At 58.1% G+C, this 26,081-nt stretch overlaps 1 protein-coding gene and 1 pseudogene across 1 annotated transcript; one reads left to right on the top strand and one right to left on the bottom strand.

Annotated features, from left to right (window-relative positions):
* Window positions 1-14,395: 14,395 nt before the first annotated feature.
* Window positions 14,396-23,984, top strand: LOC106858002 (AN1-type zinc finger protein 5-like). Its single transcript, XM_014884398.2, has 7 exons — window positions 14,396-14,512; window positions 14,816-15,085; window positions 16,147-16,320; window positions 17,310-17,403; window positions 18,209-18,327; window positions 19,750-19,860; window positions 21,553-23,984. Exons 3-7 carry the CDS (start codon window positions 16,170-16,172, stop codon window positions 21,699-21,701), a joined length of 624 nt encoding a protein of 207 aa, XP_014739884.2. The 5' UTR covers window positions 14,396-14,512; window positions 14,816-15,085; window positions 16,147-16,169; the 3' UTR covers window positions 21,702-23,984.
* A 1,207-nt stretch (window positions 23,985-25,191) lies between these two features.
* Window positions 25,192-25,760, bottom strand: LOC106858003 (protein FAM32A pseudogene; annotated as a pseudogene).
* Between the last annotated feature and the right edge of the window lie 321 nt (window positions 25,761-26,081).

Below are 26,081 nucleotides of genomic sequence, written 5' to 3' on the forward strand. Positions count from 1 at the left end.
CCACGGTTTTGGGGCCACAAGGGTGGAGGTGGAGAGGCTCTACCAGAGCAGGAAACCTTTTCGTCGTGAGCAGGGTCTCACCCCATGGACTTGGCTGGGTTTAAATTAGGGTCCTGGTGCCAGAAAAGCCAGAGCGAGGTGGAGTCAGCTCATTGGTAGCTGAGCCCCTGGAGTAACATTTGTTCCTAAGAGAGGAGCAGCCTTGACCAGGGCTGTTTCTGCTGTGGCAGTGGTGGAGGTCACAGAACACCCACTAAAAATTCTCTCCCCCTCCCCAGGCTATGACAGGAGCTGGTGCAGCTCTGTTCACAGCTGGCTGGTGCAGAGACCCTCACCCCAGTGTCTACTGGTGCTGCTCTTGGTGATGGAAAGCAGTGGGGCTGGAGAGCCAGAGCTGCCTTTGGTTCCTGGGTGGTGCCAGGCCTGGACTCGGTGCCAGGAGCTGCACCCGCCGGGGCAATGCCGGGGGACAGGTCCAGCGGGGCTGGATCCAGCCTAGGACAGGTGGCACCAGTGGCAGAGGAAGGAAAAGGCCACCAGGACGGGATAAGGAACCAAAAACTGACACTTGCCGCCATCCAGCATTTCTCCTCCTGGCCCAGCCTCGCTGCCAAATCTTTGTGATCAGGGCCAGGGCAGACGGCGGGGCCCTGCCAACCTGTGGCAGCACTGAAGTGGCCACCGCTGGCACGGCTCTTAACCAGGATTAGCCCAGCCGGCCCCCGGCTGGCCCGGAGGTGAGCAGGAATTCCGGATGACACCATCGCGCCTTAATCACTGTTTGCTCTCCCTCGCGCCCCACCCAGCGAGAGGGGAACCTTCTGCCAGCATCGCCCGTCCCACACCCAGAGCCCATCACCCCGGCTCGGGGACCACAGCGGGGACCACAGCCAGAGCTGTGACAGCAGCCCCGAGCTCGGCCAGCCCCGGGCTGGCACAGCCGGACCCCGCGGTGTCTCTGCCCTGGGCTCTCTGCCAGGGACACTGCCAGGGGCACTGCCAGGCGCCTGCCGTGACTCAGTTTCCCACCTGGAACAGCTGGCCAGCCCGGCAGGGAGTGGGTCACGGGGTGAACCCACTGACAGGGGGCACAGCATCGGTGTTCCCACATCTCATCCTCAGGTGCCCCATGGCAGCCCCCAGCCTCAGGACTGGGCAGGAGTCCTGTTCCTCAGTCCCTGGGCTGGATGGGGATCCTGTCCCTCAGTCCCTGGGCTGGGTGAGGGTCCAGCCAGGTCCCCCCATACCGGGCTGGGGGCAGGGGCAGCAGTGGGGGCCGGGGGGGCTGCAGGGGAAATGCAGCAATTACAACCACTGAGCCTTATTGTGTCCCCCGGGCTGTGGGGGTGATATAAGGGGGCACCTCCTGCTCAGGGGCTGGGTCCCACTGCTTTGTCCTCTCCATGGTGTCAGTGTCACCCTTCTTCCCAGCCCTGCTGCTGAAGCACCTCTGCTGTGCAGGATGAGGATCCCTCAACTGTGCCAAACCAAACAGAGCAGTGTCCTCAGACCATGGGGATGAGATGTGGCTTTGCCAGCTGTGCCAGTCCTCGCAGCCAGTGGGATCGGGCATGGTGCTGGGCACGTGGCCCTGCTGCAGAGCTGTGAGTCACTGCACCTTGGGGCTGCTTAGGCAAAGGCTGGCACGGGCTGGGGCAAGGGGATGTGGGGCCAGGGGTAATGGGCCATGGAAAATGGCTGTGGTGTGGGGCTGTGGGGCCATGGGACTGCAACCTGGGGCTATGGGGCCATGGGGTTGTGGTGTGGGGCTGTGTTGCTGTAGGGCTGTGATGTGGGGCTGTGGTGTGGGGCTGTGGTGTGGGGCTGTGATGTGGGGCTGTGGGGCTGTGATGTTCAGGGGCCATGGCATGGGGCTATGGGGTCATGGGGCCTTGGGCGCAGGGTGGGTCATTTGGGCACACTGTGAGTGTAAAACAGAGCATAGAGAAGGGGGAAACTGAGGCAGCAGTGGGGTGCACTCCTGAGTCCTGCAGCCCGTGCGGGGCTGTCACTGTCACCACCCGAGGCCAGGGGCTGTGGGGCAGCAGGGCCAGGTGTAACCGGAGCCCCCGGGATGGTCTGACCCGCTCACGGCTCACTTAGCGCCTGCCCGCTGCTTATGCAATAGCTGCTGCCATGTGGCTCTAAGGGACACCCAACGCCGCGGCAATTACCTGGCCCCTAATCAGCAGCGACGCAGGATAACGAGGCTAATTGGAGCCGTGGCTAGCAGAGCTGCCGGGGGAGGAACATTCTGTCTCCTCCTGCACCCCAAGGGGTGTCCCAAGCAATTAGTGATTACTGAGCCTTCGTTAGGGGCTGGGGGGGAGGGGAACCATGGCCAGGCTGGACCCTACTGTGCCCCGGGCAGCGGCTGTGGGTGTCCACTGGAGTGGAGCGCAGCATCCCCTGGATCCCCATCCCTGCCTGCATCCCCATCCCTGCCTGAATCCCCATCCCTGCCTGCATCCCTGACCATCCCTGCATCCCCATCCCTTCCTGTATTTCCATCCCTTCCTACATCCCCGTTTTCATTCCTGTCCATCTGCACCCCCATCCCTTCGTCATCCCCATCCCTGTCTGCATCTCCATTCCTCTCTGCATCCCCATCCCTGTCTGCATCTCCATTACTGTTTTCATCCTTGTCTCTTCCTGCATTCCTGTCCATCTGCACCTTCATCCCTTCCTGCATCCCTGTCTCCATCCCCATCCCCGTCTCCATTCCCATCCCTGTTTCCATGCCCATCTCCTCCTGCATCCCCATCCCGCACTCCCGTGGTGCAGTGATGCTCCAAGTAGGTCAGTGGGCCGTGGTGTTGGGTGACTGTGGGTGGCTGCAGCACCCGCCGCGGGGGGCTTTGCTCCCTTTATCCCTGGTTGTCCTGGCCCTTGGCCGAGCCCATCCCCCTTCTGGCCCCACTGGGCTCTGTGGTCCCTGGGGAGGGGGCAAAGGCAGCGTCTCCCCGGCCCCGACCGCAGAGCCCTGACTCATCTCCTCTCACAAATGATGCCCAAATTGGCACTTGAAGGGGTCCTGGTCCCCCACGTCGCCCCCTCCCTCCCTGGTGCCCCGGGGGGCTCAGCCCTGCAGTGTGGGGTGCAGGGGGCTCCCCGGGCAGCTCCCCCCGGCGCTCGCCCCCAGCTCGGGCGGCGCAGCCTCCGCTCAGCCCCGTCCCGGGCACCGCGCGGCGCTGCCGAATCTCCAGCGTAATAATTAGGAGATAAACAGGAAAGAGGAAAGGGGCAGATTTCATATTCCGCCCCGATCCCCCCGGGAGAGATAAAAGCGGAGTGGGGGGACTCAAGGGGGCTTTTTTCCCACTTGTTTCTGCTGAATCAAACATTTTTCCTCCTGCTTAGAAGATTTCCTGACTCCCCCCGTTCCCCCCGCTCCTGCCTTAATGAGGTTTTGCTGTAAAAGTCTCCGAGCCTCTACCATGGCCTTGAGTTAATCTCCAGGCACCTTCAAAGCTGGGTTGTTCCTGCCCCCCCCCCCAGCCCCTCCTTCACCTCCATCTTTTTGAACTTCCTAGACACAAAATTGCTGAGTTTCATGTGATGCTGCTTCTGCACCCGGCGGCGAGCACGGGGGTCCCGGGGCAGATGGGGGCACTTGGCAGTGACATGGTCCCTAGGCCTGGAGCAGGGATGGTCCCTCCAGGTGGAAAAGCCACCTGTCTTTGAGGGGAACCTCCAATATGGGGTGAGAAAGGTATATTTGGAGATTTTATTTTGCCCCCAAATTGGAATATTGTAGAAATACTGCATAAAGATAGCCCATGGCTCAGGGCCACCAAGATGGTGTCCCTGTCTTTACCATCAATAGTGAGGCTCTGGGGGCTGGTGACACTGAGGCATCACCCTGTGGGGCAGGCAGAGGATGTGGCAGGATGTGCAGGCAGGTGCTCATTGGGTGCCAGGAGCTTCCTCCCTGCAGGGCTCAGCTGGGGATGACTGTGGGACCCAGGCTGGGGCTGGAGGCAGGAAAATGATGCTGGTCAAGGTCCTGTCCTGGCTGCCCACTCAGGGCTCTGCCATAGGAAGCAGCTGCTCCCTGGGGAAGGAGCTTGGAAGCTGCACAGCCCCCGGGCAGCATCCCTGCTGCCAGGACAGACCCTGGCCCTCAGAGCACCCATTCATCCCTGCTGGGGGGCTCTGGGCACCCCAACCTCCCCATCACCTGTGTGGGTGCCCAGCCCTGACCACAGTGGCTCCAAAGGAGAATGGGAGAAGCAGGAGCAGAGCTGGCAGCACCTGAGCTGCTCGAGGGTGGCGTGCTGCCCTGTCCCACCCGTGCTGGAGCCATCGGACACTGCTGGGCTCCCTCCTCCTGCCCTCGGTGCCCCAGGCTGCCCGTGGTGCCCGTACCTGGGCGTCCCGTTCCAGAGCCGATCTGGAGGCTTTAGTGCAAGTTAAGCCCAGCAATCCCTTAATTCCAGGGACCGAAATAGGAAAGATCAGTAGGTCAGTGGGAAAAGCTCTTGACCAAAGTTAACATGTTAATGCAGAGAGAAGGTGAGGTAAAGTGCAGGGAAGAGGAAAGTGTCCAGAAATCTGCTGCTGGCCCGCCCCGTGCCCGGGCTCTGCTCACTCTGCATCCTGCTGTCTTGGGGATGCCAAGCACCGGTGGCCCAGGAAGGCTTGGCAGCTGCCGGTCTGGTGCAATTTTGGGAAGGAAAGGGGGTTTTTCCCCTCTCACCAGACACCCCAAGCGCAGCACTCGCAGCCCCGAGGCGATCCCGGTGTGTTAAATCCCGCTCTCCAGAGGCGAAAGGTTGAGCATTAGCGCCTGCACCGCTGAGCGGCCCTAATTAGGGCTTGGCAGGCGCCCGCCTTGGCCCCATAAGCACCTTTTTGGCTGCTGCTCTGGAAAAAGCCGTGCCAGAGGGCTTAGCTTTTAATACAGCCAAAGCCCAGGTGAGCCACCCACTGCTGCCCAGCACCAAGGGGCCGGTGCCAGTCCTGGCTGAGGGGCTCAGCTCTGGTTTTGGGTCCCAGCTCCAGCTGTGGCCTCTGGGGGCTTCACCTGGTGGCCCCACACAAGAACCCCCAGCCCTGCAGTGCCGGTGCTGCTGCTGGTGCATCCCAGCAGGAACCTCCCAGGGCCTTTCCCTGCATCCCAGCCGCTTTCCCTTGGGGTTGGGTGCTTTTGGGCAATAATATCGCTATGGGAGCAGTTTCCTTAAATCCATCTTTGTTACCACAAGCAGCTTAGCACCAGAAACTCTCTTCCTCTCTGTTCTTTTAATACGATCCCGGCTTAGCAAAGCCCCGGGCTTAGCCACTGCCCCTGCAGTGCAAGTGAGGAGAGGAGAATTAAATAATATGAAAGCAGAAAACAAAGGGCTCTGCTTGGTTTAAGCAGCTGGAGGGGGGGGTGGCAGCAACCCAGCCCTGCCTCGGGGGAGCCACTGGGGTTACCTGAGGAGGGAGATGCTCGGTGGGATGATACAAGGTGGGGCCCCTCTGGGATGCCTCGTTTTTACAGGTCAGTGGGTCAGGGATGCTCTGATGTTCTCAGCCATTGCTCCAGCTGACAGAGCCCAAGGGAGACAAGGTGTCTCAAATACCTCACTATGCTTCCTGGTCACAAGAGTTTTTCCACCTTGGACTCTGCCAGAACCAGTGAATCGCTTGGGAGAGCTCAGTGCCCTTTGCAGAGGCAGCATCACACCCAGACAAGGGCCTTTCCCACATTTCCCACCCCACCAGACTGGGATGGCACTCCCTGGCCACCGGGCAGACCCTGCTCTCGTGCTGTGCCCATGGGCTGGGGGTTCCTGCTCACTCCTGGCTCCCAGCTGGCTCCTATGGCTGCCACCGTGGCTCACCTTGGACTCCGCTCCCGGCACAGCCCAGCGCCCGGCTGGGTTGCTGGGGAGACGGGCTGGTTTATTTACCATCGGCTCTGCGATAAGGAGTGTGAAAGAAGAGGAGGAGCACATGGTGTCCAATGTGCCTGACCCACTTTTCCATCGCCCGGGCATTGCTCGCCCTCGGCGATTGGATTGCAGCGGCTGCGGAGCCGCCAGGGCTCGGGGCTCCTTCCTTGTGAACCACCTTTGCTCTGGGCTGGTTGGGAACAGAGGAAAAGCATCCCTGGGCACCAGGAGCGGACGCTGAGGCGGGGATGGGAACCCGCGTGGGAGCTCCACGGGCCGCTCCCTGCGCCCGTCCTTGGCCGTGGTGCTGGCGCGGCCGCCGCCGGCGCTGGCACAGTGGCCCAGATCTGCCATTCCGCATGGCTACCCCGGCTGTCCCCGGGGCCCGGCCCGCCAGGCTGGGCCCTCGCTCGGCGCCTCGCGCGCCCGCCCGCTAATCCGACATGACTCTTCCATTAGACACGAGATGCCGGCAAAGAGCTTTTCGGTGTAGGAATTAACTCCTTCTCCCACCCCGCAGCTCCCTGACCTGCAGCGTCGCTCCAGCTCCCTTGCCTGTGTGGCCTGGGGTCTGTGGGATGGAGGGGGGGTCCCCCTGTTGTACCCCCAGCCTGGTGGTGGGCTGGTTCCCCTGGGGGACCTGGATAAGCCCTTACGTGTGCATCTCCCATCCTCCTCCTTCTCCTCCTGTGAGAATGCGGGATGCGAGCAGAAATGGGGCACTGAGGTGGCAGAGGGTGCCAGAGAGGGGTCCATGGACCCCCGAGCGGCAGGAGGGGCCCCAGCCCAGACCCAGTCCCAGTCCCAGTCCCAGTCCCTGTCCCTGGCTGCAGCACAGCCGCTTCCCTTATCGATCTTCTCTTGTTGTTAATTATCGGCTCCAATCGAGCCACGGCTCCCTGCAAAAAACCCTGTTGTGGTTTTTCCCATTCCTCCCCTGCCCTGAGGTGCCGGGGTTGCTGGGGAGCAGATGGGACCCAAAGGGGGACTTGGGGAGCTGGAGGCAGGCGGGATTTGGGGTGCATGTCCTGGCCAGGTGGTGCTCCCTAAGCAGGGGGACCTGGGACACGTTGGGGACTGAAGGAGGGGAAGAGCCCAAGCCAGGAGCCAGCACATGGAGCCCCTGAATGGCACAGATGTCCCAGAGCAGAGCTGCCAGCATCTTACATGTGACACTGGGGGACAGCAGGGGTGGCTCCTGCAGAAAAGGAGGTCAAAACAGTGCAGGGTTTGCTCTCCAGGAACAACCACTGACAGCCACCTTCCCACACTGGGGCAGAGCTGTTCCTCGTGTCCCTGTACCCCAGAAGACAATCAGGGGCAGTGACAGCAGTCCCCTGTCCCCTGCTCCAAGGACAAGCCCCAGCACCCTTGCAGAAGGGAAGCAAAACTGATCCTGCCTAGTGCTGAGCCCAGGGGAAGCAGCCACACTGTGCCTCCTTGTGCTGCTCCATGGGATGAAGAGAAGGATTGGCACTCATGTCCCCCGGGCACCCTTCCCATCTGTGTGCTCAAGGCTGGGCTCTGTCCCTGGGTGGAGTCAGGAGCCCACTGATATCCTGTTCTCTTGCCTGAGGTTCTGGAAAATACCCCAGACAGAGGGGTCATCCCCAGGATACAGAGGGGTCATCCCCAGGATACAGAGGGAAAACTGAGGCACGGAGTGAGGAGGGGACATGCACCATGATGGGCTCTGAGGCATTGCTGGAACCACGAGGGTGCTTGAGCCCTGTCCCTGCCATGGGGCTCTGCTGCCCTCGGGGCTCCAGCTAAGGGCACTTCAGAGGCAACCACTGCCCAGCACCCCCCAAAGCTGCTGCAGAGCAGGCAGGGAGTGCTCAGGAAGGGCTCCAGCCAAGGGGGACAGAGAGGGGCTGGGGAGGGGCTGCTCTCTGCTGGTGTTCTGCAGAGATCGCTGATGTTCTCACCATCACCTCCCCCACCATTGTGGTGTCACTGGTCTGGGGCTGGGCTGGGTCAATACAGATCAGGATCCTGTGTAACACTGGCTGTGAGCACCTGGCTCACAGTGGGGATGTCCCAATGGAGAGCTGATCTGGATCCCAGCCGTGTGACCCTCACCTCCCATGCCTCTGCATGGCCCTGGGACAAGGGCCTGTAGCAAGGGAAAAACTCTGCAACAGCCAGAGAGGACAGGACTGGGGACTGCTGCTGTCCCTGTCCCTCGTAGTGACGCTAGGACAGCCCAGCCAAGGTGGGCACTTGAGGACGCTCTGTGGTGCTTTGGGGACTCAGAGTGGGGGACATCCACCAAAGCCAGTTTGGGAGGTCACTCTGGAGACCCACACCTGGCACCCAAGGTCTCCTGATCACCCCAGAGCAGAGAGATGCCCAAAAGGACACACGCTCACCTCTCACCCTGGGCAGGGGCCAAAACACGCACTGATTATTTCTGAGGGACTCTGGTTGCAAATCATCACTCTTCCTCCACACCAGAGCTCAGACTCCATGGCAGGGTGGGGCTGTAGTGGCAGTGGAGGAAACCATGCCCAAAATCCCAGTGCAGAGCCCCCCATGAAATATTCAGGCTGCTCTGCACAATTCCCACCTTGCTGCTGTCGAAAGCACCATGAATATTGCAGGTGAGCATTAAAGTTTCAGGGCTGCCATGTTTCAGGACACTGTGACCATGGGAAGTCCCTCTGCTGGGACATGTCACACCTTCACCAGGCTCCAGTGACCTCTTTCTCTCTGGTGGTGATGGGCTGGGTCCTTGAAGTGCTACAAGAGCAAACCAACACGAAGCTCCTCACTGTGCCCCCAGAATGGATTGCTCAGTTCAGGGAAGCGTTGCAGGATGTCCTGCAGTACTAGGGAAAAGCAGAGGTCACGGTCACTCTTCCCAAAGGCTCAGCCATGGTCCCCACTGCCCTGACAGCAGCGTGGCCCCACCCTTGCGTGGCCCTTGCAGGCACGGAAGAACTCCCTGAACATCTCTGAGGGTTTCATCCTCCATGTCATGAGCTTTCCAGGTCAGTCCCCACCAGAAGAGACCATTCCCTTCTCATCCACCTGCTCTCGTAACTTGGCTCTTCCCGTGTTTATATAACAGCGACGTCTCCTGCGGACTGGGGAGAGAATTGGCCGGGGAGAAATAATGAGGATAATTCAAGTCATTTGGGAAGATGAGGTTTTCGAGGTGCCCAGCGTCTTCCACCTTTTACATGTTGTCTCTAATCATCCGCAATCTCGGATGGCCATTGATGGAGCTCGTTGCTGTGGTGACGGATGAATAGCCCTGGGATTGTACCATGCCAAAAAAGTGCTGTCCTTTCCATCAAAACAACAACAACAACAAAAATATCATTTTGTTCAGGAAATTAAGCAGTTTGCAACCAAATAGCAGAGTCTGAAAAGGCTCCTGCATGTCCCTTCCTCCCGGCCCCCGCGGCTGTGTTGGGTTTGTCAGGAACATGCCCAGCGCCCCGGAGGGTCCTTTGTGTGCACCAGACAAGGAGAAGGTGGTAATTGCAAGGGGGTTTCTAACCCACTGAGCCTTTTAAAAGGATTTGATGCCCCCCTACACCTCTCTGCTCACCCAGATATGTGTCACACAGGCAGGGAGCGCGGGGCCGGGGGCTGGCGCAGCACTAGGTTAATGTGTTAGCTGTGCACGGCCAGGATCCAGGGGACAGGGAAGTGTGGATGACCAGAGACCAGGCTGGGCTCAGGGCTCAGGTTCTGCTCATTCCCCAGGGAAGCAGCAATTCTCAGTGGTGAGAGCCAGCATGGGGCACCCGAGCTGCAGAGAAGTGTGGCCAAGGCCAGACAAGGAGCTCAGGGCTCCTGCCATTGTCAGCCTCCGTGGTTTTCCATATAAACTCCCTCCCAGGCAATAGGAGCAGAGCCCAGTTTTCCTTCCTCCCCAGATGCTCGGGAAGGCATCTGGAGGGAGATGGAAGTGGCTGGAGTGGCTATTGGAGATGCTGCTCTGGAGCTCTGCCGCTGGATGTGGGCAGCACAGCTCTTGGGGACAAGGCTGCCAGACTGGGAAAGGGAGGTTTTGGGGTCTGCCCAACCAGGGATTGACCTTGGCTGTGGGTTTGACCCTCTCAGTACTGGAACCACACTGACATGTCTCAAGCTGTGCACTGAAGGTGTTTGTATAACCCCAGACTGGCTTAGGTTTGGAAGGACATTAAAGTTCATCCAGTGCCACACCCTGCCAGGGGCAGGGACACCTTCCTCTATCCCATGCTCCTCCAAACCCCATCCAGTCTGGCCTTGGACACTTCCAGGGATCCAGGGGCAGCCACAGCTCTTCTGAGTACCCTGTGCCAGTGCCACTGAATCACTGTGTTGTGGCACAGAGTATGGTCCATGTATAATCCCTGTTACTGCTCTGGGCTGCATTTTGAGCAAAAGGTCTGGTCTCTGCTGGCATCTTTGCTGCTCCCAAACACCACCCACCACTGATGGAATCACAGAATCATAAAAACCTGGAATATTCTGAGTGAGACAAGACTAACAAGGATCATCCAGTCCAGCCCCTGTCCCTGCAGAGACCCCCCAACAATCCCACCCTGAGCATCCCTGAGAGCGCTGTCCAAACGCTCCTGGAGCTCTGGCAGCCTTGGGGCCGGGACCATTCCCTGGGGAGCCTGGGCAGTGCCCAGCACCCTCGGGGGGAAGAACCTTGCCCTGAGCTCCATGCCAAGCCCTGGCACAGCTCCAGCCCTTCCTGGGCTCCTGGCCCTGGCCCAGAGCAGAGCTCAGCCCCTGCCCCTCTGCCTCCCCTCGGGAGGAGCTGCAGCCCCCGAGGAGTCTCCCCTCAGTCTCCTCTGCTCCAGCTGAACAAACCGAGTGACAGGGATGGTGTAATTCAGAGCCATGAACATGTGAAAGGCGAGTGCCCAGCTGGCAGCCTGGGAGACCCCTGGGGTGCAGCAGGGTCAGAGCCAGACCCCGCACCTTGGGGCTGCGGGAAGGAGGAGGGAGAAGGAGGGATGGGCACACGAAGAGAAAGTATTTTAGGCGACCTGAGGAGAAGTGCGCTAAGTTCCAGCAGCTCCATCCCCTCGTCAGGCGAGAGCCCTGGGCAGTGCTTTGCCAGCCGTCCCCAGCGCCCTCCACCCTCCCTGGGCTCAGCGAGAACCAGATGGAGGCACATCTTGGCTGCACGGAGAACGAGGCAGTGAAGCGGGCTGGGGAGATTAACTCCACGGGGAAAACAAGCTCAGCAGCCGCCGCGGAGCTCAGGACCCCTGTGCGTGTGTGTGTGAGAGAGAGAGAGAGAGCACACGCCTGTGCTCCGAGCACACACGGACACACATGTACAGAGGGAACGAGGCACTTGGATGTGTTTGTGTATTTGTGAGTGTTTGACAGAGCTGGTGAGCCCGCGCCTCGCCTCGGAGGGGCAGCCGGGTATTGGCGATGTGGCATCATCCTTTAATTGCTCTGCTTTGATAACAGTGATAATTGGCTGGAAATCGATACTGTTTTGCTCCTGTTTCTCCCATCCTGTCTCACCCAGCCTCCCCTCCCTTCCCGGACGCCGTCGTGCTCTCTTTAGTGGGTGACATTTAAAGGCTCTGCCACAGCCATTAGATAACCCAGGCGGAGAAGATGCTGTGGAGAGGGCTGATGCCGGCAGGGATGGAGGCAGTTCCGCTCTCCTCTCCCACGGCTCAAGGACAGATGGAGACGATGCTGCAGCAACATGTCCTGGTGCTGTGGGAGTCACAGGAGTGGGGGGCCGGTGGATTTGGGGGTGAGGGGAGAGTGGAGTGGGGAAGGGACAAACCCAGGCTGTGTCGACCAGGAACTCCCTCCGGCTTTGGCTCTGAAAATTGTGCCAGAGCACCATGGGAAAATGTGTATTAATATCGTACTGCCCGGACTGCTCTGCTGTGCGTGCCCCCCGCTTCCCCAGCACAGCATCCCCAACACAGTGTCCCCAGCTCCTACCACGCTGCCCTGGGATCTCAGAGTCCCCAGGGTCAGGGACCTCCCAGTCCCCTTGCAACTGCCCTGAGAGCAGCCCCTGTGCTCCACCTGCCCCACCGGGCCTGCTGGGCTTTGTCCCCCTAAAAGGTGCCCTGATCCCCAAAGCTGAAGGGCCTGGGGAGCAGGACAGCAGCACCAGAGGGTGCATGGTGGAGCCCCAGGAGCCAGGGGCTCATTGGGCTGGAGCTGGCAGCCCCAAGTGCCCGGGTCTGCAATAGCTAAGGGGACCCCCCCCCCCCCCCCTTTAGCCAAGGAAGCCTTGTTAGCTGAGAGACTCTCATTAACAAAGTAGGGTCCAGGGACCCCCTCTGCAGGGCTGGCTGGAGCATGGGGCTGGCAGTGAGTGAGGGATGCCTGGGAAGCTGCAGGTGTGGGGGTGTGAGTGACCTATGCCCTCACCTTCCATGAGCACCTCTACACCCACCCCTTCCCGGTTACCTGTGCACACATCTTCCCTGGTAACCCACACACCTTCCCAGGGTATCTGTGTATTCACCATCCTCATGTACATGTGTGTCCACCTCTACGAGAACCTGCACGAGCCCCCTCTGTGGGTACCTGTGCACCCACTGTCCCTGGGTACCCGCGTGCTCACCTGGGTACCTCTGCTTTCACCTTCCCCAGGTATCTGTGTGCCCACCCTCTGTGGGTACCTGTGCACCTCCCGTTCCTGTACTCCCACCTTCTCTGGGTACCTGTACTCTCCCCGTCCCTGTACTCCCGCCATCCCTGGGTACCTGCACCCCCCATCCCTGTACTCCCCCCATTCCTGGGTACCTGTACTCCCCATCCCTGTACTCCCCCCGTCCCTGTACTCCCCATCCCTGTACTCCCCCCATCCCTGTACTCCCCCCATTCCTGGGTACCTGTACTCCCCATCCCTGTACTCCCCCCGTCCCTGTACTCCCCCCATCCCTGGGTACCTGTACTCCCCATCCCTGTACTCCCCCCGTCCCTGTACTCCCCCCATCCCTGGGTACCTGTACTCCCCATCCCTGTACTCCCCCCGTCCCTGTACTCCCCCCATCCCTGGGTACCTGTACTCCCCATCCCTGTACTCCCCCCATCCCTGGGTGCCCCGTCCATGGGTTCCTGGTGCCACCTGGTGGCCGCGCGGCCCCGGCCCGGATGTGCCCGGGGTGGGTGCCACGGGAAATGTCTCAACCTGTCCCCGCAGGGACCTTTGCGCTGCCCCAAAGGCTCCCCCAAGGGCACCCCGAGAGCGGAGTGTGGCCCACGCCTCTCCTCTAACCAAAACCGGGCCGAACCCCTCGCCCCAGCCCGCCGGAGTTCAGGGCTCAGGGCAAAGCTCTTTGCAGTCCCCCTGGGCGGGGAGGTGGTGGAGAGACTCCTGAGGAGACCTTGGCCTTGTGGCTTTGCAGGGGTTTTGCTGCTCGGTGCTCCCCAGCCCCAGCACAGCTGGGAGTGGGTGTTTGCTCCTGCTCGGTCTGCCCCGGGGAACCCGGGAGTGGAGAGGACTGGACCCTCGGCATGGGCTTGGAGGAGAATCCTGGACTCCCAGCACGGACACATGGGCTCGGAGGAGAGTCCTGGATGCAGGGCTGGGCACACGAGCTCAGAAAGGAATCGGCCCCATGACTCAACTGGGCCATCCGAGCAAAGCTTTGATAGAATAAACCCCCACATCATCCAGTGCTTGGTGAAGAGCAGCACGAACAGTTTATAGCCGGGAACCCCTTCCAGCTGGAGGCCCCTGGAGCATCTCACCCAGCCACACTGTGGATGGTGTATGGCCCCAGACCTCAGTGCTGAGGGTCCCAGCCCCTCTCCATCCATTGGGTAGAGCTGGCTGCATCCTGCCCCTCTGGATGGGGTGTGAGCAGGGTGCTGTCCACCTTCTTCCCCTGCAGTTACAGCCATGTCCCCAGTCCTCTGCCCGACAGCTGAAGCCCCTGCAGTGTCCCAGCCTCTACAGCCATGCAATATCTGTGTCCCAGGCCCTATAGCTTAAAGCACAAGGGTCTCACCGCTCTTCCTACAGCCCGAGTCTGATTGTGACCCAGCCGCTGCAGTCCTCTCTAAAGGGGAGTCTGGCTGTGTCCCACCCCATATACTCACATGAGGATCTCAGCCCCCTCAGCTATAGATGGGGCGCATCTATAACCTCGCCCCTATGGCCAAGGGGGTCAGAGCTCCCTTCCCTATAGTCAGGGCACACGTATACCCTCGTCTCTATAACCAGGGACCCACAGCCCTCGCCTCCATTGCTGCAGCACACCTATACCCCACCCCCTCCCCTATGCCCCAGTCCCTATGGCCGGGGGAGGGAGGTGTCACAACCCTCTCCGCTGTTTCCGAAGCACCCCTACTCTCTTGTTCTCACAGCCAGGGGGATCACAGCCCCCTCCCCTATTGCTGGAGCACACCCACACCCCAGCCCCCTCCCCTCCGCCCCCGCCCCTGTGCCCGGGGGTATCACAACCCCCGGCTCTATCCCCGCCTCACACCGACACCCCCGGCCCCGTCCCAGGCCTCGCGTCCCCCCCGTCCCGTCCCCCCCGTCCCGGGCCCTCCCCGGGGGAGGCGCTCGGGGCCCGCGCCCGCCATGTTTCCCGGCAGCGCTCCCTGCCCGCTGCTCGCCTGAGCCTCCCGGGGCCGGCCCGGCCCGGCCCGGGGCCGCCCGCCCTCCTCCGCCGCCGGTGAGTGGGGCCCGGCGAGCGGGGCCCGGCCCGGGGCTCCCGCTCCGCGCAGGCCGCGGAGCCTCGGCCTCGATTAGCGCCGCGGGCCGGGAGCGGGGCGCGGGGCTCGGCCGCAGGGGACGGGGGCGGCGGGCCGGGCCCAGCCGCGGGAGAAGCGGGCGGGGGTCTTTCCCTAGCCTGGTGGGGGGTCCCGGCAGCCCCGGGTCGCCCGGGCACCGCGGGGGCCGCGGCTCGGGCCCGTCCGTCCGGCCGCGCCGTGCGGCGCTAGGGGAGCGCTGAGCCCGCGGCCCCTTCTCTCTGCAGGGACGCTCGATCGACAGCAGCTCCCGAAGGTTTGTCCGTGTGGCACCGGGACCCCCGAGGGATCCACCGCTGCCGGGGCTGCCCTGGCTGCGAGTGCCCGAGGAGAGGCCGGTTCGGGCCGGGAGGATCCCAGTGTGGCGATGGGAGCGCTGGTCTGAGCTCTGCGAGGGACCCCCGGGTGCGGAGGCGAGACCCGCATCCCCCAGCTGAGGACGAGGAGGATAAACCAGAGGTGATCCGGTTCCGTCCCACGGGAGCGCTTCTGGCAGGGTAATGATTTCGTGTTCGTCTTGTTTATTCCCTTGGTGAAGCAAGTTTTGTAGGAGCAGGAAGGGAAGCGGCAGAGCTGGCCGGGTACTTCGTGTATCCCACAAAGGCAGCACTGCCGGGGCTCCTGGTACCAACGCCGTGGCTTTGTGCCCGAGCTGGAGCCACCCGCACCCACCATGGTCTCGCACACATCCTTTCTCCTTTTTCTGTGTCAGAGCTGGAGTGGCTGCAGCCACGTTGTCCACACGCATTGGAATTGTGTGTGGTTTTTGTTTGTGCCTCATGGTTCTCATTTGGAGCACTGTGGTGGGTTTGGCCCTGTAAATGCTACACCGTGTGTGGCTGGAAGGGGCCAGTTCCTGGGGTTGGAGGTAACTGCATGTGATCCAGAGAGAAATTATTAAGATTAAATTTAAAATTAGGTTTCACTGTGTCAGCTGTTTTCCCTGGGAAGGTGTTCTGGAATCACGTCTTACTGCTGGAAACAAAACCTTATCTTTATTTCCAACCTAACCATGCTAACGTTCCCCTTACCCACGTATGTCAGAACAGAGCGTCAGTGGCTTCTTTTTGCACTGCTTGCGTCATCTTCCTGAGCATTAAAAAACTAAACCGGGCTTGAAATGAAAACCAAAATGTGACTGACTAGGCCTGCACTGGGTGTTTGAGGTGTGGGTGTTCACAGGGGGCATCAGTAGTGCTGTGGGGGCACATTTTGTAGCGGTGGAGAGTGGATTGTTCGGGTCTGATGTGCTCATGTGTCACTGGGAGTTCTGGGAGCCTCGTGGTGCAGGAGGGAGAGCCGGGAGCCAGTTCCTGTTGCCTTCCAGTCTGGCTCTGGGCAGCTCCTGGCTGCTGAGCTCTGGGTGGCTTAGGGCCCCAAGACATGGATTTTAGGAGCCCCAAGTGCTCAGGGGCCTGGGGTGGTGTTGTTGTGCACGTGCAGGAACTGGGCTCTCTTGGGATCCTTTGTGCTCCTTCCTGATCAGCTGCAGCACACAATGCCCAAGTGCTCCAGCCCTCACAGCTGTCCTGAGTTTATTTTTGATTCTTGGTTGTAGCTCGGTGCCTCAGAGGAGCGAGGATGGCTCAGGAGACGAACCAGACGCAGGTGCCTCTGCTGTGCACCACGGGCTGTGGGTTCTATGGCAGCCCCCGGACCAACGGGATGTGCTCCGTGTGCTACAAGGAGTTCCTGCAGAGGCAGCAGAGCAGTGACCGGATAAGCCCTCCAGGTAGAGCATTTTTTCTTGTAAATCTGTCTTCAGTGGGTGTCTGGATACAAACTGTGTTCAATAGCTGTGATAGAGCATGGTGCTGGTACCTGGTCACCAGCAGATTTACCCCCTCCTAGAAAAACCATCTTCCCCTTTCCATGGATACCCAAGGCACTAAATCAATGACCCAAGCCCTCAAGCACTTCTGTTCCCTATCAGGAGGGGCACTAGTTTTCTTCCCAGTTAGTGAAGCCCCATCCTAGCCAGCACCTTCCAGTAAACTGTAAAATTTCACATTTGCTAATGGTGATCCTAGCTTTCAGCTATTTCCTGCTCCCTGATTAGGTGCTGACTGCTGGAAATCATGACAAAGCCCCACAATGAAATGTTATTTGGCCTAATTGTATAATATTCTTATCTTAACAGTGTGATATCTAAAAGCTATGACTTACAAGGTTTGTTTCCTGCACTTGGGATGGGAGTAGGGGAAGGATGCTCTCTGAAACATGACCAGGGATTTCTTTTGCTGGGGGTTTGTGCAGATGCCCCATGTACAGAATGAGAAATGCCTCTGACAGTTCTTTCACAGTTTATTCCTGAGGGTAATCATGGAGTCACCCACACAAAATATGCTCAGGAACATGACTTTTCCTGACAAAGAGTTTGCCTAAGACCCCAGCTTAAATCGTCAGCTGATACAAACCCACAGGTGTCTGTTGAAGCATTTCCTTTCAGCAGATGAGGATCTGGTTCTTACACCTTGGAGAAGTTACAAAGTGCCATTGGGTTCAAGATCCAGACAGCCCTGCTGTTCCACAGAGTCCATACACAGATTTGGAGAGGAGAGTGTAGGAATAGGGATATGGAAGCCCTCCCAGCTCCAGTAGGGAGCAGGAGTGTGAAGCCTGCTGGAAAGTGCTTGTTCTGCTTTCTCCTTGGCTATCAAGCACCTGAGGAACTTGCTGGTACTTCTCAGAGACTTGACCAAGCCTGCTGTTGTCTCGTAGCACCCAGTGGTCCCAGCAGCAGCCCCATGGCTCCTGAGGCAATCGCAGGACAGCGTGCAGAGGAAGACTCCACACCTGAGGATGCAAAAGCCAGGTAGGGGCAGAGCCTGGAGGGGATCTAAACCCTGCTAAAATCCAGCTCTGGTACACAGGTACCCACAGAGATGGGAGTGTCATCCTTTACATGGCCAGTCTGTAAACGGGCTGGGTCAATCTCTGCGTTGTGACTCTGGTTTATTTGGAAGATTGAGATGTCCCTGCTGCTGCTGATGTCTGATCTGTAGAGTGAGGTACCAGAGGGTTGGTAGTAAATTGTTATCTTGGTTTTCCTGGAGCCAGTGCACCTTGTCTGTCCCTGGCTCTGTTCAGCTGTTCCATTTCTGCTCAGTCCCAAGCAGTGGGATTTTTGGGGTTTTCCTGTGCAGGGCCAAGAGTTGGACTTGGAAGGATCACGAGGATCATGAACTCAGAATGTCCCGTGATTCTTAAATGAAAGCAACTGCTGATGACCCAGTCTGGAAGCTGTGACAGCAGGATAGAGACCTTGGGCCTGTTTGATGGGAAGGAGGACAGGGCTGCACTGAGCTCTACCATCACATTACAGCCCTGACTCATAACTGTGATTCCCTGCCCCTGCACTTGTTTGTATGGGTTCTTGCTTTGCTTTGAGATATAATTGGGTGGAAAGGGAAACTGAGATCATCACAGATTCATTCCGTTTATGTCTATAAAGAACTTTGATCCCAGATCTCAAGGGGAATTGACCTGCTGTGCTCCTGACCTACTTTTGAATATAAGGAAATAAACTTTATGGGCTGAAGGTGTCTCCCACATAACCGTCCATCAAATGAAGATAGTTGTGTTTTCTCTTTTTGTTTGTCTGCTGCACATGCTCCCAGCGCTCAGACTCCTGTGACCCATCAGATGACAGCCATGAGCATATCCAGAGAGGAAACTAGCAACGAGACAGAGGAATTCAGCAAGACAGATGAAGCCTCATCAGCTTCTTCTTCATCAGGTAGGGTGGTTGGTTTGTCCTTTACACAAATCTGAGTGACACTGAGCTCAGGAGTCCATTGGAGCAGCAGGGACAGCTGCTGACCCTGGGGTGTGTCCCCTCCCGGCAGTAAAGGCACACCTGAGAGCAGAGGAGGAAACTCTTGTTTTGGTGACAGGGAGGAGAGCAAATACTGTGCTTGAGGGCAGGCCAATAGAGATTGCTCTGTGGGCTGAGGGCTGAGTGGCTGCCAACCCTCGAGTGGCTGGCAGGAGGATAATCTTCCATGACGCCTCTCGCAGCGAATGGCAGCGAGCCCGGAGCGTCCCACAGCCTGCCACGGCTCTGCTGGCGGCACTCCCCTGCCAGCTCCCGAGGGGGAGGAAGGGAGACGGATCCATCGAGGCTTGGAGACGGGAGACTCGTTTGTGACAGTGCCTGGGGGTAGTGGAGGCCTGCTGTTGTCACCCCGTGTGATGGGGGCACCTGTCCCTCGGAGGGTATTACACAGTGGATGCCCTGATGTGATTGAGGAGCAGCAGAGTGATTGCCCAGCGTGGCACATCCTCCAGCTGATGCCATAAGCAGGTGATCTGCATGCAGACACCCTCCTTTGCTCAGCTGACAGCTTGCTTGCATTGAAAGCTAAAAAAATCCAGGAGCTATTGGTTGCTGAAAAGCCAGGCTCTAGTCACCACACATAGGCATTTTGGGTTTGGTAATCCCTTGCCTGCAAGCCCAGGAGACGATTTAGAACAGGCAGGTGAGAGGCTGTTAAAAAGAGGCTTGGGAGAGCCTGTCCCTTTCATCTGCCTGTGTAGTTTTTAGGAGGCTGTTTAGGGTCAGCTCCATAAAGCTGTCTCTGTTTTGTCTCCTCAGAGCAGCCTGCACCGCAGGTGCTCCAATGAGCAGTTGGAGCTCCTCCCTCCTGTTGACTTCTCTAACCTGCTTAGGTACTGGAGGAAATCCTGCTAAGCATCAGTGACCTTTAACAATCTGGCTTTGAGAGCTCATTTTTCCCTTTGGTAGATTAGAGGCAGTGATGGATATCTGTGTAAAACATTCTAAGACCTACATATGGGGAACACTTACATAAGAGTCAGCAAAAATAATTAGTAGTACTTACAAGGGGTTAACTTTTTTCCTCCCTGCAAAGATTAACTGTGGGCTCAGCTGACAGCTGTGCTGCTGTACAGCAGCTGAGCTGTAGTAACTATCCAGTCACTGTCCAGTGGCCACTCCAGCTTTGGATTTAAGGCATTTGAAACAGAGAGAAAGCTGTGAGGTGGAGATCTCTGAGAAACAAGGCAAATCTCACAGTTTGGGGTATGTCAGCCAGGGCAGTGTGCACACACAGAGTCACTAGAGCCTCAAGCAGCTCCTGTAATAAAATTAACGTTTGGTTTATCAAGAAGGGCAGCAAAACTCTTGCCTCTGTGTCAGGTACCCTGCTTGAGATATCCCAGAACACGGCTGAGGGCAAGATGGCTTCGGAGAAACCGAAACCGAAGAAGAATCGCTGCTTCACCTGCCGGAAGAAGATTGGGCTGACTGGTGAGTGCCTGGCTCTGGGAAAACTTCCCTGTGCCCTAAGCAGTCCAGAGTGAGAGCCCTTGAGTACAGTGCTGTGGTGCTGCTGGGTTTGGAGGGTCAGAGGCTGGAGGTTCCCCCCAAATCCATCCTGGAGCCATGGTGCTGCAGGAGAGGAGGGAGGAGAGCTCTGACCTGCAACAGCACTGGCTGAGGCAGCAGCCTGGGGAACATCCCACTCACTGCCAGGATCCTGGCAGCCCTTGGGAGCAGGATTGGATGCAGCAGCACCTCTTGGTCGTTTCTGCCTCTTGGCAGAAGCTGCTGTAGAGGAAGGCAGAGCTCGTTGTGGATTGGAATCCGCTCCTGGTCAGGTCTGTGGTAAAGCTTTCGTAACAGTGACATGAACTGAGCTAGACCCAAATGGAAAATCCCTCTGCAAGACTCATCCCATTTGTTAATGCTGCCTGATTTCCACTGTTAGCTTCCTGAGAGCAGGATGGCTCTCAGCATGCAGCCTGTAAAGCTGGAGAGAGAAGTGCTGGGATGTCAGGGCACTGCTATTAATGGGAAAATGGCTCCTGTAAAGTAAAGCAGTGAAGTTGGCTGTGGTTTGTTAATAAAAACATCATTCTCCTAAATTATCTCTGGCATTTAGTGCTTCCCTGGAAAAAAGTTAACTCTGGAGCTGTGCAGGTTATGCTGTTCTGGCAGAGCACTTGCTTCTGTAGCTTGCTTGGTGCATCCAGGAGCCAGGGACTGGCTGTTTTCATGGATATAAGAGACTTTGGCAAAGTTTGAACCTGAGCTTGCCTGGAAATCCACGGGCACTGTCCTAGAATAGAGGTGAGTTGATAAGGCTGAGGCTGGGCCGGGTACTCTGTGCCCAGCCTTCAGTTTGCAGAGAGGATTGTTTTCCTGGATGAGTGTTTCCTTAAGAGCTTTAAACAATGAGAAATTCTCTTCTTTAGGATTCATCTTACAGAGAACTCCTGTGAATTCAGGGTATTTAGAATAAAACGAGTTTTCTCAGCCAGGAGTAAACTTGGAGCAAGGTATCTGTGGGCTTTACAGCCTGTAGTTGGAAAAAGGTGAAGGGACAGAGTATGATTCCCTGGCAGTGAGATTCCCTGCAGTACATCCCCTGCTTGCTCCCTGCCTTGCTTTCCCAGTGTGCTGTGTTGATGGTAGCACTCTGATCATTGCCCCTGAGTGAAGTGACTACACTGGGAATTTTGAAGCCTAAGTATCTCAAACATGATCCTAACGTGGTGACAGCTCTGCTGCTTGCTGCTGGTCAGTCCAGCTGCTGCTGTGTGACCCTGGGGAGCTGGACTGGCTCAGAGGGCTCCGCTCCAGCTCGGGCTGCCTGGGGAGTCTGGATTAGCAATCTGGCACTCTGCAGTGCCTGGCACGTCCCTTGTCCCCAGGGAACATGGACAGCAGCTGCTCTGCGAGCGTTTCCCACCATGTGACAGCTGGGGCTGCCCAAAGCATGCAGAGCTCCTGAGCCAGAGGAAAGCAAAGAGCCACCCACGGTCTTCCCCAAATGAAGAGTCCCTTTGGCCTGTGGTGGACAACCAGCCCCCCTTCCTTGCCCCTCTCTCTGCCTTGGTGGCATTTCCTGGCATGGCAGGAAGGAGCCAGGCCTTGCTGCTTTCCTGCCCGGCTGGATGGGGCCTGATGTGGTTTTGTCCTTGCTCCTCCTCCTCACAGGCTTCGACTGCCGCTGTGGGAACCTGTTCTGTGCCATTCACCGGTACTCTGACATGCACGCCTGCCCCTACGACTACAAGGCAGAAGCTGCCGAGAAGATCCGCAAGGAAAACCCCATCGTTATCGCCGAGAAGATTCAGAAGTTGTGAAGGGGTCTGAGCAGATCGAACTGCAGCCAGGCTGCCTGGTGCTCCTCCCCTTCCTCCCAGCCTTCCTTCTCCTCCTCCCAGCCCCTGCGGCGGTGTGAGGGTAACTCCAGCAGCGCACACGAACCCGGCACCTGGACATGGGGACTCCTCGCACCTCTGGCAGTCAGTTGGTGTTGCTCCTCTCCCCTCCTGCCTGTCCAACAGCCACAGCTCAGCTGATGTGTTCTCAACCAGCTTCCCAAAGGAAAGGGACCGTCCTGCCCTGCTGCTCCAGCGCTAAGACCTTCGGACTCTCCTCTTTCCGGGTGGTTTGCACGGCGTGAGTGGCCGGGCTCTGCCGGGCAGCCTTTCCCTTCCTGGCGGCTCTGAGTCCTGCAAACCACCCAGGATTTGTGGCCACAATCCCTGAGCAGCTGGACTCTGTTCCCTCTGCCTGCAATCCCGGGAGCTGGGGGATCCTGGCAGCCAGGCTGCCGTCTGCTCCCCGGGAGGTGTTTGCTCTCAGATGCAGATAAGTTGATTCTGTAGTTCCAGCACCCCAGACCCTTCTCCCCACCCTATGTTGACGCTGTTGGAGAAGCACCAAGGGGGTTGAGCAGTGATGCTGGCACAGGGAAGTTATTTGGTGGCTTGAAGTGATGTGGGCTGGGCAGGACCTTCTCGGAGGTTCTGCTTGCTGCCTTGTGCCTCTCTCTGCAGGGAGGGAGCCGGGGACACCCCTGCTCCAGCCTCCTGCTTCAGCACCCCTGGATAACCCCAGCTGCATTCCCAGCAAGGTGTGTCCCTCAGCGCTGCCTGTGCCTGCTCTCCTCTCTCCCGTCTTTCCTCTCCTCTTTCTCCTCTCCTTTCTCTCCTCTCTCCCTGCCTTCTGCCTTACACGAGTCACTCTCATCAGGGTTGTGCACAAAGCTCAGGTCCCTACACCTCTGCTTCTGGACCTGTCCCTGCATCCAGCTGACAGTGGGGTCCCCTCCTCCCGTGTGGGCGATGCTGGTATTGGGGAGAGGTTGGGGAGCCCACCCAGCTGCTCTCCTCTACCTCTTCCCTCCCTGTGGGATGAGAGGCAGGGCCAGGTCCCCAGGAGATGCTCTGCAAGCCAGACAGAGGGAACTGGGACACAGGGAAAGTCACAAGGAGGGTCCCAGGGTACCCAGAAGTCCTGGCGGAGCTTCAAAAACACCCATGGAGAGACCCGGGGAGCAGGGAGAGGTGCTTGGAGGGCTCTGGGCTCACTGAAAGACTCAGAATTCCCTGAGGTGCTGGAAGGCCCAGGGAGGGCTCCAGGGTAGAAGGGAAGGCAGAAGGAGAACTTTGGGCTATAGTGAACATGCTCAAATGCCTCAAGCACCTCAAAAGGGTCTTTGAAGGCTCTGGGGGTGCACACACACACACAGGAAGGGAGGTGTAGGAAAAGCCAAATGCCATCTCAGTACCACTCCAGAACAAGCACCCGGAGGGCTCTGTTGGGAGGACCTGGGGTCAGGGATGCAGCACAAGGCAGGCAGAGGCTCCTGGGGCATAGCCACAGCCCCTCCCATGCCCGGGGAATTCCTGGGAACACCTGAGGCGGGGCTGTGGCCACGGGGCTCTGGCTCTCACAAACAGAGAAACCCGGATGTGTCCCGGGGGACAAGCAGCAGCCTCTGTCCCACTGCTGGCCATCCCACGCTTTGGAAGTGTTTCCCTCGGTGTTGGAGAGCAGAGCTGCAGGGCCCAGCTGGGGAAATCACAGCAATTCCTTCCTTCTAAGGGCTGTTTTCCTGCCCTGCTTGTGGCAGTTCTGCCCAGAACTGGTGGGGAGATCTGAGTGTTTGGTTTTTGCAGTCTGCTCCAGCCAAAGCAGTGTGTGCTCTCTGCCAGCTGCCATCCTCTGGTGGTACCAGTAGCATCTGAACGTCCTAAACTGATGCAGATTCCCCACTCCACCACAGAGAGGAGCAAGGCTGCCTCTTGCCAGCCTTTTCCTCACGTTTTTCCTTCTGGATAACACTGACATTATGTCTGGAGCACACAAGTGTCTGCATGTGTTACCCCTGGATACACCTGGGCCGTCAGCGTGGAGCTGGGTGGCCAGGCTGGGTTTGCCACTGAGCTTTTGGCTGAGAATGATCCCTCACTCTCAGGGGAAGCAGGAATTGCAGCCACCAGCCCCGAGGAAGTGCAGCAGCTCCCATGGATCCGTTGGGAAAGCCCATAGCCACCTGCTTCTCCAGCACTGCCCTTTTCCCTGTTCCTTCCTCCCTGTCCATGAGTGTAAATACAACACAGTCTAGTTTGCTTGGATGCTGTGGGTGCTCTGTTTCAGGCAGGGGTGTCTGGTGGGGCACCACTGGGCTCTTCTGGGGTGGCTCTGGGGCTCTGTGCCTCAGTTTCCCTGTGGATGATCATTCACAGTACCTGGTGCTGGCCGGGGATCAAAGCAGCCCAGACCTGCACCCCCCAGATCTCAAATCCACAAGGAGTTGGACTGGATGGTCTCCAGAGATCACTTCAACCCTGACACTTAATCCCTGTCTGGGATTTTGCCTTCTGGCTGAGTAGGGAGCTCTGGCTGGGGTTTGAGGGGCTCTCAGGTTCTCCTGGGTTCCCTCTTGTCTGCTGTCACCTCCGTGGGGCTGGAGCAGGAAAGGGAGTTTGGGACAGGCCCCCAAAGCCTCCCCCCCTCCCCGTAACCATGTGTGGGGGTGTTCTGGCAGTGTTTGGCACCAGGACTGACTTCAGCAAGACTTTGGATGCTCTCCCGTGACATCTTCGTAGGTAGACACAGGAAATGTGGAATAAATGAATTGGAGGGGAGGGCCTGGCTGAATGCAGAGCTCAGAGGGGCCTGCTATGCACAGCAGAGTCCAGCTGTGGTCAGCACTGTCCCCAGGGATTGTCCAGCCTTGTTCAGTTTGTGTAGCAACGACCTGCTGGAGGGATAGAATGGATCCTGATCAGGTTTCACGATGATTCAGGCTGGGGGCAGTGGCTGATTCACCTGAAGGCTGAGCTGCCATTCAGTGGGACCTTGAGGAGCTGGGTGTACAGAAACCTGAGGAGGTTCAGCAAGGGAAGAGTCCTGCACCCGGGGAGGAGCAACCCCAAATGCCAGCACAGGCTGGGAGTGACCCTGGAGAGCAGCTCTGCAGAGAAGGGCCTGGGGGTCCTGGTGGATGACAAACTGTCCCTGAGCCAGCAGAGTGTCCTGGGGCCGGGGGGACAATGGGACCCCGGGGGACATCTGGGAAGAGTGTGGCCAGCAGGGCAGGGAATGATCCTGCCCCTCACTCGGCTGCAGTGAGGCACAGCTGGGGTGCTGTGTCCAGTTCTGGGACAAGAAGGACAAGGAGGACAAGGAGCTACTGGAGAGGGTCCAGCAGAGGCCCCAAAGATGATTTGGGGTCTGGAGCATCTGTGAGGAGAGACCACGGGAGCTGGGCTTGGTTAATCCAGAGAAGACCGGGAGTGTTGGATGTTTGATTTTTTAAAAAAAGACTATAAGACAATATAAAGTCACAAAGGCTCAGAAGTTATATTCCACAATATGGAAAATAGACAGATGCACATGGCAGCACTGCCTGATAGAAAGAAAGCCCAGCTTCAGAGCCGTGACAAGCAGGCCAGTCACTTAGTCCAGCTGACTTTGGGAATGTTGCAGTGCTCAGTCAGAGCATCCAAGTGCCTGTTGATCTCCTCCACTGCTTGTGGGTTTTCAACGCTTTCTTCAGGACCCGCTCCACTTGTCGCTTCTCCTGCATCTTCTCGAAGGCCACCTGCGCCGAGGTGCGTTTGTCCAGCCCGCGCTTCTCCTCCTCCTGCTGCTGCTGCTTGCTGCTCCCGATCTGCTCCAAGATCTGGGCCTTGTCTTTCGCCGCCTTTTTTTCACCCTTCACCCTCAGGGCGTCCCCGCTGCCCTTCAGCCGCAGGGGACCACGCTCCATGACTTTTCTCAAACTTTATACAGTCCTGTAGAAATCCATCAGTTTCATGTTCATTGGTCCCGAGTTGCGCAGTTCTTACTATTTGGTTTCATATTGGATACTGATTTCCTCGCTTCTGATGTTAATTAGGTCTTCATTCCTGCATTTCCTTATCAGCCTTTTCCAGGTGTCTCCAGCCGTGCCGGAGGGCAGGTCTGGAGCAGATGTTCGCTGATGTTTGCTGATGGTTCACCAATGGCCCTTGATGGCCCTTATCTCTCATGTATCTCTTGTGCTGCTCTCAGCCTGTTGAGATGCTGAACTTATCAGGCCTCACCTAGTGGAACAATGCTTTGGGGAAAAACTTCAGTTCCCTTCCCCCGGGGCAAAGGCGAACAAACGTGACTAAAGTTAGAAAATAAAAATTTTAAACTTGGTATATTTTCCAGCAAGAGGGGGGTCTCACCAATGCACATAA

Source organism: Sturnus vulgaris, chromosome 26 (genome assembly GCF_052056855.1).
Source record: "Sturnus vulgaris isolate bStuVul1 chromosome 26, bStuVul1.hap1, whole genome shotgun sequence".
NCBI lineage: Eukaryota > Metazoa > Chordata > Aves > Passeriformes > Sturnidae > Sturnus > Sturnus vulgaris.

Coding starts and splice junctions, on each gene's coding strand:
- LOC106858002 (XM_014884398.2), top strand. CDS start 16,170: ATGGCTCAGGAGACGAACCAGACGCAGGTGCCTCTGCTGTGCACCACG. Junction 16,321..17,309: donor TGACCGGATAAGCCCTCCAG/GTAGAGCATTTT, acceptor GTTGTCTCGTAG/CACCCAGTGGTCCCAGCAGC. Junction 17,404..18,208: donor CCTGAGGATGCAAAAGCCAG/GTAGGGGCAGAG, acceptor ACATGCTCCCAG/CGCTCAGACTCCTGTGACCC.